Below are 13,720 nucleotides of genomic sequence, written 5' to 3' on the forward strand. Positions count from 1 at the left end.
ATGCTTTGGGTACTCGAAGGACTATCTGATCAGAAGCCATAGAAGATACACACTGGTGCATTTTGCCTAGTGCTGTTGTCACTTGAGGTCCTAATCTATAAGAGACTGAGAAGCTCTGTGGATATTTTTCTTTCAGAGGGCAGCAGACCTAGGAGGCCTGTGATTATGAGCCCAGCTAATGAGACATTGGCAGTTGCCCTGGGTAAGTGGAATCCAATCAGGTTCACTGAAATCACTATGCTGGGTTAAGATAAGCTTCATCTTGACTGCACAAAAGCTGAACAGTTCACAGACTATAATTAGAGGGGAAGTGTAACCGTTGAAGTCTTTGGACTTCCTGCCTCTTATTTGATTTGTCCACCTTTACTTTTCTAAGAACACAGTTACCCATAAAAGAAGCAAAGGCTGAGACCTGAGATGAATGAGTGTAATTTATTAGGAGCATGATGGGTTTCTTATGAAAAGTAAGCTTTGAGGCAGAACATAAGCTTCAGTCCTAAAAGTTAGTCATCCTAGAAAAATACTTTCAAGTTAAAAGTTTCAAGACCTAATCCTGTAAGTATTAGATCTATGCTACACAGTACAGTAGCCACCAGTCACAGTGGCTATATTTATGCCAATGGAAATTAAGTAATTTAATTTGGTTCGAACAAAAGTTACTCAGACACTTTTGCCATATTTTAAGGACTTAGTGTGAGCAAGGACTACCATCGCAGCATGAATACAGAACATTTCTGCTATCCTGAAGGTTGTGTTATAGAAGAGAAAATCAGGATGGATATAGATTTTCTTCTGTAATGGTAACTGCATGAGACAAAGAAAAATTGTATGAGACTAGATGGTAAAAGTTTGTGTTCTTGTTAATTATTTGAATTAATATAGATAATCCTATGAATTGTGTACTTGATCAAGTTGTTAGCATGGTGAAGATGATACAAAGATGATATTCTTAAATATAAACAAGAATGTGAAAAAATAATATTAAATATGGCCAGTAGAATCTAGATTAGTACTTTTCAGAATTTTTTTCCATTATTGTCCCCTTATAGAGTCTTAGAAAACATTTCTCCTCTTTCTTAAAATTTTAATCCCATGGATGTGTTGTATATCTATTGATATACTATTATGGCCTTGGAAGGGGACAAATCATTGCAGTGACTAAGATTTTCTTGCATAATGTAAGGAAGTAATTGTTTAAATAAATTAAAAACTTATTTTTAATTTATTAAAAATATGCATCTCCTTATCATGTGGTTATACTGAAGGGTGTCAAATAGGTATTGGAAAAGATCCAAAGACTAACCAAAAATATTTGGTACTGGGTGTTTTGGGGATGAATGGCAGTCACATGTACTGTCTGACAGAGAGAGACTGGCAGTTCCCCTAGGGAAAGGGGTTTGCTTTTTAAAATATAGCTCAGTATACTTTCAGATTTTTTATTCATAGTTCAGGATGTACAGTATTTGCATACCAGAATGTTCACTGGAATATTATTAATCATCACCAAAAATTAGAAACATTTAACAACAGGAAAAATCTAATTAGAATATATCTTTATTATGAAATATGAAGTAGTTATGAAGCAGGCTATTTTGGAAGGGTAACCATGTGACTTGAAATTGCCAGTGCACAATAGTTGCAGGCAGGAAACAATTACATTCCATTATAAAAATTGTGTATGTGTACAGAGAGTTAGGACATGAAATACATAAAGTTACTAGTAGCAGTTATCTGGATGGTAGTTAAGGGAAATTTTTCTCTTCTTTGTGTGTGTGTTTCTTTTTAAAGATTTATTTATTAAGAAATACAGAGCTGGCGTGCAGGCCAGAGTTGCATGGGCAGTGAGAGGATTCACCAGAGACAGAGTGGGGAGCAGAACAGGCAAATCGATGAAGTACACTGCTGAGGGGATTAGTGGGCGGTTCAGGAGAGGTCTGCCACGCCATGTGGGTCACCGCCTGGTCTGGGGATCGAAGCGGCTTCAGTCACTTGCAGTGCTGAGTCTTAACCCCTTGTGCCACTAGCGAGGGCCCTTTGTGTTTTTTTTTAATAATATATTCAATAACCAAACCATTTATTTAGATAGATTAGGGGAAAATCAGTTGGTTTTGTAACAGTACATTGCTTTCTTTGCAGGATCTCAGCTGCAGCTAATCTGCAATGTCACTGGCCATTTGACTGACGTTTACTGGAAGTGGAATAAATCATTTATTCCTGAGGATGACCCAATGCTGGTAGAAGCTTTTAGCCAGTGAGTATGCTGAGAACCAATCATGCCATATAGTTATGATACCAAATGGTCTATATAACTTTGAAGATTTAGTCTAATAGCAAGGGTTAGTTGGCAGTTGTTTGGTTCTTAATCCTTTGCTGCCCATATTGAATTTTTGCTAAGTGAAATAAGATTTATAAGATCTTGAACATTTAAGGTAAAAATACATGCAAACTTGATGTAAAATCCAAAGTACTTGAAAGGCGTTCTCTTAAATTTTTAAATATGTGTGTGTGTAGATATACAATGTGTGTGTATATATATATATGTGTGTGTGTATATGTATATACATTGTGTGTGCACACACACACAATATATATATATCAATATTAATTTAGACAAAGATATCAACATTCCGATGAAGCAGCTTTCCTGAATTATTCTTCATGTCATTCATTTTTTAAGTATTGAAAACGTGAAAACATTCATTAAGTGGGACCAGAAATCAGTAATAGCTGGACTTAAGGTTCTGAAGGCTCCTATTATTTCTTTTCTTTTTAAAGATTTATTTATGCATACAGAACTGAGGTACAGGCCAGAAGTGCAGGGGTGGTGAGAGGCTTCACCAGAGACAGTGGGAGCAGAACAGGCAGACGGACGAAGTAAACTGCTGAGGGGAGCAGCGGGCAAGTCAAGAGAGTTCTGCCACGCCATGTGGATCACCTCTAGGGCGGGGATCGAACTCATGCTGAAGTGGCTTTAGCTTCTTAGTGCTGTGCTTTAGCCCACTACACCACCAGGGAGGACTCTGGCTCCTATTATTTCTAACAGCCTTATTGTTATGTTGTGATTAGGGCTGGTGATAATTTTTGCTGTGATTTATATGACAAATAAAGAGATAAACCATGTACATATTTCTTATGTGTAGTTGTGCAATTTTCTTAAACACTCTTGTTTATTTTCTTTTTTGAACAGAATAAATAATCCTTTAGACAAAAAAAATAGCACAATCATAGCAGAGCTTAACATTTCAGCAGTGGAAAGTAAATTTTATCTACACCCATTTATCTGCTTTGCCAAAAATACACAGGGTATGGATACAGCATATATCCAACTAGTACATCCAGGTAAACAACACAACTGTTTATTTGAATTGCAGTTTTATTTTAGCATATGACCTTGTATTTTGCAACGCTATTTCCTCTGCCTGTGACGATCTTAAATTCTTCTTAAACTGAGTAATTTTTATTCCTCTTCCACTTCTGTCTTCTTTGACAAACTATCTTCTTGTAGGAAACTTTTCTATTCTGCAACTTGCACTTAACCCAGATTTTTGCTCAGATAGATGAAGTTAGGGTCTCTGTTATCTATCTCCATTGTGCCATATGTCTTGGTCATAGTATCAGTTATGCTGAGTGTTCTTTCCTTGACTATAAATTTTTGATGTGCACACATTTGTCTTACTAATTACTCTATTTCAGAGTTACTATCAACTTAAGTGTCATATATTGTAGGTGCCTAAAAAAAGTATTTTTAGGTAAATGACTTATGATGTATGCATCAGGGAACCGTACATATCCACTTTCTGGAGAGGATGTCAGATGTTATAGTTTTTAAGAACTGCATAATCAAACGCAGTATTGAAAGCAGTTGTGAAATATTTTTAGATTAGTTATAGTTGATTTAAAGCAAGATATTTATGAATATGCACTTGATATAATCTATAAATAATCTATAAATGATTAGAATTAGTCAATGAATTAATTATATGTGAGTAATCAGAATTAGTGGATTTAACAAGATCACTAGTCAATAGCTCTATATAATATTTCTTTATATACCTATAAATGTCAAGAATTAAGAAATAGAAATTAAATTTAAAAGATAACACTTAGAATAGCATCAAAAATATAAAATACTTAAAAATAAACCTGGCAAAACATGTCAAGATCTTTGAAAAACAAAGAACTTTATTGCAATAAATTTGAGAAGACCTAATAGAGGGAGGGATAATCAATATGGATTGAGTGGCAATATTATAAAGATGCCAGTTTTCCCAAAATGAATCTATAGTTTCAAAACAATTCTAATCAAAATTTAGCAGTATTTGTGCAGGTGTGGGAGTATTATTGTTAGAAAGTTTATTCTAAAAGCCATACGGAAATGTAAAGGTCCAACAGTAGCCACAGTGGTCTTGACTAACAGCAGCATATCTGGGAGATTTGTCCTACAGATATCACAGTCTCGTATGAAACAGCACTAATTAATTCTATAAATGTGAACATGCAGTTAGGCTCATGGGATATTGGAGTTCATTTGGGCCAAAGGGCTTATCTTGATGTCTACTTTAGATTCCAGTCTATTGCAGATGGATCAAAGACCTAAATTGGAAAAATAAAATGGAAGAGCTTATTGATAGTCTTTTCTGGTTGCTTATATTATCCTAACATTAAGAAGTACTTTCTTATTGATAGTCTTTTCTGGTTGCTTATATTATCCTAACATTAAGAAGTACTTTCTTCTTTTCCCTCTTCTTCTCTTTCTTCCCAGCCCCTCATAAACTACAATCATTGAATGAATAATTGGAAATCAAAGCCAAGGGAATGTGGTCATTTGAATCAATTCTTTGGGTACCCTCACTCATGCTCCCTATCCTCTAGTTCTCTGCTTTCCCGAATATACTGTCCTAGCTCCAGGAATTCTTGTTGGCTATTAAGTGATTTTGACTTTGTTTTGTTTTACTCTGAAGTGCTGTAGCTATGTTTGGAATTTTTTCTACATTATTGTATATTATACTGTTAAGGTGGAAATTTAATTCAGCACACATTGGTTTTATATGGTATCCGTTCTAGACTGCTTTGCACATTAGTATCCACTAGTAAATAATGATAATGACTGGGGAAATGCTGCCTCAGATTTGGACTTACAGACTTGTTCAATGCCAAATATGGTTTCTCTGGGATGATATTTAAATCGTTATGCTCAAATTGTAATTATTTTGGTTCTAATAATTTTGCCTTCTTTTCTGTTATAGTCCCTGATTTCCAGAAGCATACAATTGGTATACTGGTGATGTTAACAGTCGTAATTACATCCTCTGTTTTCATCTATAAAATCTTCAAGGTTGACATTGTGCTTTGGTACAGGGATTCTTGCTATGATTTCCTTTCCCCCAAAGGTACAGTTTTGGACTCTATGCAGTATTTTCTTTTAGAGAGAGGGGATAGTTAAGATGTAGAGGATAATTAAGAGAACATACTCTTTTAATGTGACATGTATAAGAGTAAATGTTACTTACATTAATTACAGTTTCATGACTGAGTAGCATTGTTTTCAAATCACTGCTTTAATGATGGTGGATAAATAGGCATCTAAAGCATCTCTTCATAAGTCCAGTAATTCAGAAACCATTGTTGAGAACTCCCTCTAGGCTGAGCAGGACATGCATACATGGTCAAATAAAGAAATGACTCCATTTTCATGCAGCAAGGAAGTGCTTCCTTTCTCTTTTGCTTATAGATTGCAACAGGCTAAAACAACATTAACATAGGAAAAGAACTGATAGATATCAGGTCTGAAACAGTTGGGGGTGGGGTGGGGATATGAATAGTTCCCACAGTGAAAGAAAAAGTGTCTCTTTATATGAGTTGGTCATCTAGTGCTTTGTAGTAAAAACACAATAAACAAAATAAACTTTGAAGGGATGAACACTTTAAAAGATAATTCTTTTGATAATGTTGCTTCATTTATACCATTGTATAAAAATTAATAATTAGCTCTTTAATGCATATCTGTAATACTGACTTTACCAAATTGTTCTTTTGATTATAAATATATTTCCCCCTTAGCTTCAGATGGAAAGACCTATGATGCATACATACTATACCCAAAGACCCTTGGTGAAGGATCCACCTCTGATTCAGATATTTTTGTGTTTAAAATCTTGCCTGAGGTCTTGGAAAAGCAGTGTGGCTATAAGCTGTTCATTTATGGAAGGGATGATGATGTTGGAGAAGGTATGTATAGAATGGAATAAAGCAAAAGTCTTATTGTTAAACGAAATACTGGGCTTCATCTTCCTATCAGACTAACATAGGTGTACATATTTGATCATTATAACAGCCTCTTTGGGTGCATGATAATGGTTTTCACATTTATTTAATGCAGATCCTCCATTTAATTTTTGAAAACTGAAACCACAAGTTCGATCCAATAATTATGTTACAATTATACAATAGAATAGAAATGGTATAGATCACATGATTTATACAATAGAATAGAAATGGTATAGATCACATGATTTAGCAAGAAGGTTTTTACAATTCTGCTGAAACTAGTTTGAATTCTAAATGAAACATTCAATTTTGATGGATCAACGTTTGAATTAGTCTGTATCCCCTTGCTTTGAAGGTTACAAAAAAGCAGTGGGAGACACAGATGTGCTGGCATGGTCCTGGGAGAATTACTATTAACTCAAATTTGACTTTCCATGCTGTACTTCATGTGTTGCAGACATTATGGAGGTCACTAATGAAAACATAAAGAAAAGCAGAAGACTAATTATCATTCTGGTTCGAGGGGCACTGGGGTTTAGCTGGCTGGCGAGTTCATCTGAAGAACAAATAGCAATGTACAATGCTCTCATTCAAGATGGAATTAAAGTCGTCCTGCTCGAGCTGGAGAAAATCCAAGACGATGAGAAAATGCCAGAATCTATTAAATACATTAAGCGGAAACAGGGGGCCATATGTTGGTCAGGGGACGTTAGAGCTGAGTCTCAGTCTGCAAAGACACGGTTCTGGAAAAATGTCAGGTACCACCTGCCAGCCCGGCAACAACCGTCTTCAATCAAGCAACAGTTGCTGTCTCCAGGCACTAGGCCGAACTCTAAGGAGGAGCTGCATAGTCAGGTCCCGGTGCCTCTTGGATAGTGGGGCAAGCTGGGCCCAGAGTCCTCAGGTGACTCCTGTTTTATCGCATTGCAGACTGGACCGCGTCCCTACTGACTGAGAGCCATTACATGCATCTGTATAGTCCCTTGTACCCAAGGTCACCTGAATTGGATGTTAAGGGAACAGGACATGGTGACAATAGGTCAGGGCAATTCAGAGCAGAGGGCTTGGAAGCCCTTTAAAAAGGCAGCAGTGGCCCTCTCTGCATGTTTGAGCTGCTGCGCAAAGGCACTGGAAGAGCAAACAAAAGGAAAGGACATGAAGGAGAGATTTATCGTGGACAGGATTCATGACATTGTCCGAAGTCCCAGAGTGGAGCTGTGGCTCTGTCTGGGGCCTGCTGGACCACTGGGCCTTGTGGGCTCCCCCAGGCAGTGCTGCAAGGAAGTGAGGCTGGTATTTCACCAGGGAAAGCGGAAGGAATCTTCTACTTTCATTTGCTTTGTATTATTAGCACAAGCGTCAACATTCAGCAGTTTCCCAGTCTGCCTTTCATGTTGCAGACCTTTACAACTACCACTTCAGTAAACTAAGGGATTCGCTAGGATTCCAAGGTTTTGAAATATCAGCTTCTCACTGGAAAGGGAGAATGTCAGTAAGAGTGATGGAGAATTGAAATGCCCTTACTGTTTCCGCCCTGCAATGACCATTCCTCTCCATTTTCTCCTATGTTTTCCTTGACTCAGCCACTCTTTGGAAGGACAACTTCTAAGGCTCTTCTTCCCTCTGCTCTGTCACACACAGGACCCATAGATGCTCCACCATTCATAAAACACTGCTTTTGTTTGATCTTACTCTTGCTAAAATACTTCCCCAGGCTCCTCTTGTTAAAGGAGCTAAAGCCCAAGTCATTCTAGTGGCATTTCGCTGTGGCCTGTCCCCACAGCGGCCCGCTCTGCCCTGCTATGTGAATTCCCAGGTCAGCCTCCCACAGCCAGGACCTGGCCCTGGGTTCCTTCATCTCTGCCTCTCCCCTATCTTCTCTGGTACCTTCTACAGTTTTCTCTGACCAGCCAGAATTGTACTGAAATTAAAATTTTACTCCAGCTCCATTTTCCTTAAGAGACTGCCCTAAGATAGATTTTCCTCTTAGTCTAATTCTGAGTACTGCTAGCTATCACATAAGAAGATTGGTCATTCCCTCTCCAGCAAGGAGCCTGCTCTCTGAGGAAGAGGCTGTGGGTTTGTCTTTTTATCTATGATGCCCTCGCATGTAATTTGCACATATGACAATGATTTGTGTTGTGCTTTATTGTTTAAAAGTGTTCACAGATATTTAATTTTTAACAATTATTCCTAATTTTATAGAAAGAACAAGATACCTGGTTTTTTTTTAATTACATTTAGTATTATTATGGAAATTAAAACTGACATCTCCAACTGCTGGCTTCTAGTTCATTGTTTGGCATAGTTGATTTCAGGTCAACAAATCTTCCCTTTAGCTGTAGTGCTCTCACTTTTGTGAGAAGAAATAATAGTTTTCTAGGAGAGGGCTGAGTCTAGGAATGCTTTTAAGAAACCAATTCAAGCTTCTGAATGTTGGGATTTGCAGAAATTATAATAATATATAGATTGTGTGAAAAGCATTCCTGCTACCATATACCTTTCCCCAAAGGTAAATATTTCTTAGTAAATTAAAAATGAAAGCAAATTTTATGTGGCATAGAAAAATATTTTTATATCTGATATTCCTCAGGCTCATTAGAGGAACCCTGGAAAACTACAAAGTCAAGTCTGTGAGCCACTTAGTCAAAGGCAAATGCAGTTTTAAAGTTGGATGAACAAGGGTAGAGCTAGACAAAAACAGAGTTTAATACTTGATTCTTCCCTCTCCCTGTTTTCTCTGGGATCTGACCTGATGGCATTGAGTAGCAGTGCCATTGGGTTGCTGCTATTTTCAAAGGAAGTTGGAGGTTCAGACAGATTGCCAACAGAAGTCTGGGGGGATGAGCTTGGAGGCCACAGAGCCCCCAAAAGGCCTACCAAACGCTTTAAACACTGTTAGTTTGTCTAGTAGTGCACAGACTGAGGGCACCTCAGGACCCCTACACTTGCAAATGAGGATGGTGTGTGCTTAGTGTAAAAGAATGAGTGTGTTTGGCTGTACTGCCAAGAGAGCCATTTCAGAACTTAGAATTAGCAGTAAAATTAGACAGAAAGGAAGAAGACAGGAAACAACCAAGAATTGCAAATGACATTAAAGCTGGAATTTAGGGAGGAAGAACAAACAAGGAGGGGGTGGAGGACAGAGGAGCCCCAACAGGAAAATGCAGTGTCATCTCCACACCCATGAGGGGTGGAGTCTAGAGAAGCAGCTAATTCCCAGTTCCCTGAAATGTCCTTGATTTTTATTGTTTTCCCTCAAAACCTTTTAAAACATTTCCTTTTCAGCCTTTTCCATTAATTAGTTTTCACTGCATTAGCTAATGGGAATTGTTTTGTCAACCTAAGTGTTTAAGAAAAGCTGCAAGTGTGCCAAAGTATTTCATTTCCAGTTGTTAAAACACTGAGCAGAATTTATATTTTCCTTGTCTTTACTCTGCTTACTTTGTGATGAATGAGAAGGTATTGAGCCATTTTTTTTTTAAAATGACATTTTGATAAGTTGTATTTGTACTGGATAAAGATGAAGGTTTTTTTTTTTTTTTAACGTGTTTGTATAATTCAGCAAATATCAATTGTGGTTTTTTTTGTTTTTTGTTTTTTTGCATTAAAGCAACATCATCGAATCACTGGACCGTACTTGTTTTCAATAAAACCTGGTATTCAATATTGAGTATTGTTGTTACTGGGGAAAGGATTTAAATTCTGTCAAGGAGTCAGAACCACTCTCACTGGTGCTGGGTCCAGTCACCACCCACCATAAATGCAAACAAGGGCTTTTGGTACAGCACACAAAATTCTAAACGACTGGGTAATCCATCTGTTTACTTGTTTTAAATTGATTCAGATGTCTTAGTAACTCTTTATTTGTCCAGATGAGGACAGGGATACCATTGGTACAGACTTTTAAATTGTACAAACGTTTAATATTTATTTTTGCCTTTGATGTAGGAAATGAACAAAATGGAGAGCTTGATCTTTAAAATGTAACTGGCTAGTGATAATGCATGACTGACATGACTGACGGACACCCAGAGACCCCAAATTATTAAGGGATGCATCCTCTCAAGGGATCCACCATCTCTAAACAAAGAAAGCAGACTTTTTTCTTTTTGAAAGCAGACTCTTAGTGTGAAATATCTTTAATAAAATTTCTGTGCATAGAGTGGAGATAGGATATTCCTAGTAACAGTTTCTCAATGAAACACTCCAAATTACTCATTCCCGTGTGAGCCATAATGTAAGCAAAGCTTACGGATCTGTGCAAATAAACACATTGTTATGAAAAATATAAATACTTCATAAAGTTCACATTTTGGTGTATCATGGAAATATAGAAAGCAAATGTTTCAGCTTTTTAAAGTTACAAAAAGACTCAGTTTACTATCACTGCAGATCATAGCTCAATGACACAAGTTGTTTTTTTTTTTGATAAAATATTTCAAACAAAGTCATCAACAGTAACTTCAGAATATTTTCATCACAATTTCCTAAGGCCAGATATTTTTCTTCTCTAAATACCTAGGGGAAGAAAAAAGAGATTTTGGATGGGTAAGTTTTTCACCAAAGTCACACCTCTGATCTTATAAAAGACTCTATTTGTAAGATAAAGAAAGATAGGCTAATTCCTCAAATGTCTTGAATTTGAATCTCTATGAAATTAAGTTTGATCCACCTGTTTATATTTTCTCCAAATTATTTTATAGTAGAGAGGCTTCTTATATAAGGTGGACACTATGATTCTGACAAGCTAGAATGTATTTTATTTTACTACTATTAAAACCTATACTGCCCAAGGCTGGAATCATTCTAGTCCATCCAAGAACACAATCTAAGATGTCAAAGAAATGTCTTAGTTTCCTTGAGGTTCACAGCAGTTGTATGTGGCTTAAGTCTCATGAAGCCCACACCTTACTGCAGCAGTCATAAAATTTAGAGCTGTTAGACCAGTTGGTCCTGAACCATTTGACTCCAGATTCACAGGATACCACCACTTCTCTAACAGTGTGCTCAACCAGTTGGGAGATTCATTTCCTCAGAGTGAAAGTCAGTGAGTTTGTTTTTCTTAGGACAATTGGCCTGAAAGTGATCCCAAGTGTCACTTAGTTCATGCTTCTGGGACAGGCTGCACAGACACCATTGTGCTGCTCACTGGGTTTATTTTCAGAGGAATATTCTGGGAGTGAGATTGCTTGTGTTACAAGGTAACCCCAAAGGGAAATGGGGTAGCCTGGGTGTGAAGTCTTACAAGCTTAAAGAAAACTCAGAACAAGCCCCAAAGGGAGACACACGTAGAAAGGTTAATACACATGTAGAAAGGTTAATACAAGGTTCATTTACAAGGAAAATGAAAAGAGGGGGGAGCTCAGAGGGTGAAGGGAGAAATAGAGATTAACTGGTCAGTATATTCTACAGGAAATGCTGCCTGAGCTGGGAGCCCAGGTGCACAATGAAGGCAGGAAAAACCCAGTTGCCAAAGGGCCCACAGATACTTCCTTTTCAAATTAGCATGCTGCTTAGCTTCACCCTTATATCCCAGCATTCTCCTTTCCAAGAAGTCAAGGGTTATGACTACCTATGGCATGATGGGAGTTGTGGTCCTCAGCATTTGGGATCTCTTTGCATGGAGTAGGGTGGAGCCCATAAAAACATTAGTGGGTGGAGTTCATTCAGGACATACTATTCCCCCAAATCTTTTATTTATTTATTTATTTTTAAGGATTTATTTATTTATGCACACAGAACTGGGATACAGGTCCGAAATGCAGGGGTGGTGAGAGGATTCACCAGAGACAGGGGAGCAGAACAGGCCAACTGACGAAGTACAGTCGGAGCAGCGGGCGGGTTAGGAGAGGTCTGCTGCGCCATGTGGGTCACCTCCAGGGTCAGGACTGGCTGTAGCTGGATAGCAGTGTGTCTTTAACCTCTGTGCCACCAGGGAAGCCCAGACGAATTAACCCATGGCAGGGCTATGAAGAGATTGAGAAACCGGATGTGGGATTAAACTGGTGAGGTGCTATGTTAGGTGAATACAGAGGTGCTATTACCACTTAGTGTATGTGTACAACATGAAACAAAATCACAGATTGTGAGGGCTTCAAAGTCTTGATGGTTACACTATGCTGTGCCCAAGACATAGTCAAAAGTTAGGTTCTATTCTAACCCTGTGATTTTTTTTTTTTTGATTCTCTAAATTCGACAAGATTTCTACCCCCATCTCCCCCCCAAAAAGACCAGAGACACATTTAAATGAACCCATACTTGGTCTCCCTCTGTTCATCCCCAGTGTTTTAGGCCTAAAATATAACCACTTTGTCTCTTCTGTGGTCTAGTCTCCAAGCCAGGGCCACGTTTCTCCTTGTGACTCACCACTCACAGGCAATTCTTTACAAAGCACCTAGAACACACTTTCTGTGGCTTTATATTGAAAGAGAACCTACATTTACAAAAGGACATATCAGGAACATCTCCATGAAGTATCACAGACAGAATATATACAAGCGGCCAGCACCCAGGTAAAGAAATGATGACAACCAACACAGAGAATGCCTGTTTGTAACCCTCCACCACCAAAGTCACTCATTGATCCCATCCTAAGGGAAACCACTTTCAACAGTGTCTATTAATTTCTTCTGCTTTTGAATTTTAAATAGCTGGAATCATGTAGTATGAGAATTTTCTTTTGCTTGACTTTCTTTGTATCTGTGTGATTCAACCATATTTTGGCCTGCATTTATACAGAGTTATTTCTCATGGCTGTACAGAATGACATCATGTTACTCTATCCTTTCTATTGTTGATAGACTACACATTTGGTTAATTTCTAGCTTGACTATTATGAAAACTGCTGTCATGAGCATTTTATCAAATAGCTAATTTGGTAAACACATGCACACTTCAATCTGCTGAGTTAGGTCTAGCAGTAGATAGGTAAGTCCTCACTTCATGTCATCTATGGTTTCTCGGAAACTGTGAGGTTAAGTCAACCAGTATTATATTTTCTCACTGACCTTACAATGAAATGGTGTAAACATCTCCTGAGAGACTGTGCTGCTTGAACTCTCCCTGGCACTATCAGCAACTCCAGTTGGCTCACGTCCTTACCACAATTTGGGTCTGGCAGTTTATATAATTTTAGCCACTTTGGTGAGTTTTTAATGGCCAGTATGGCATCTAAAATGTAGTTGAGAGTGTATCTCATTTCTGCTTTAAAAGTTCTAATAGCTTTTGATGTCACCTAGAGTAAGTTCTAACCCTCTTTTGATTCCGTACAGGAATTCCCTTTCCCCATGATCTCGTGCCTGCCTGAGCTGTGACTTCACTCAGTCCCACTTCATCCCTGTATTCTAGTCACACAGGCTTCCCTTCCGTTGTTTTGAAGTTCCCTAATTGTTTCCTACTTCAGAGTTTTGTAGTATTAATAGTTATTTCTTATACAGGGAAAGCACTTCCT

The 13,720-nt window shown here is 37.9% G+C and overlaps 1 protein-coding gene across 2 annotated transcripts in view; it reads left to right on the forward strand.

Moving 5' to 3' along the window:
- Positions 1-9,921, forward strand: part of IL1R1 (interleukin 1 receptor, type I) — a 34,398-nt gene extending 24,477 nt beyond the window's left edge. For both annotated transcript variants that reach the window (XM_012727303.1, XM_004686015.2), the window contains 6 exons: positions 137-202; positions 2,137-2,251; positions 3,188-3,339; positions 5,247-5,390; positions 6,061-6,228; positions 6,725-9,921. In XM_012727303.1, coding sequence (XP_012582757.1) covers positions 137-202; positions 2,137-2,251; positions 3,188-3,339; positions 5,247-5,390; positions 6,061-6,228; positions 6,725-7,143 — 1,064 coding nt within the window. In that variant the 3' untranslated portion in view covers positions 7,144-9,921. The remainder of the gene's footprint in view (positions 1-136; positions 203-2,136; positions 2,252-3,187; positions 3,340-5,246; positions 5,391-6,060; positions 6,229-6,724) is intronic.
- The last annotated feature ends 3,799 nt before the right edge of the window (positions 9,922-13,720 follow it).

This window comes from Condylura cristata, unplaced genomic scaffold (genome assembly GCF_000260355.1).
Source record: "Condylura cristata isolate star-nosed mole 26May11 unplaced genomic scaffold, ConCri1.0 scaffold00020, whole genome shotgun sequence".
NCBI lineage: Eukaryota > Metazoa > Chordata > Mammalia > Eulipotyphla > Talpidae > Condylura > Condylura cristata.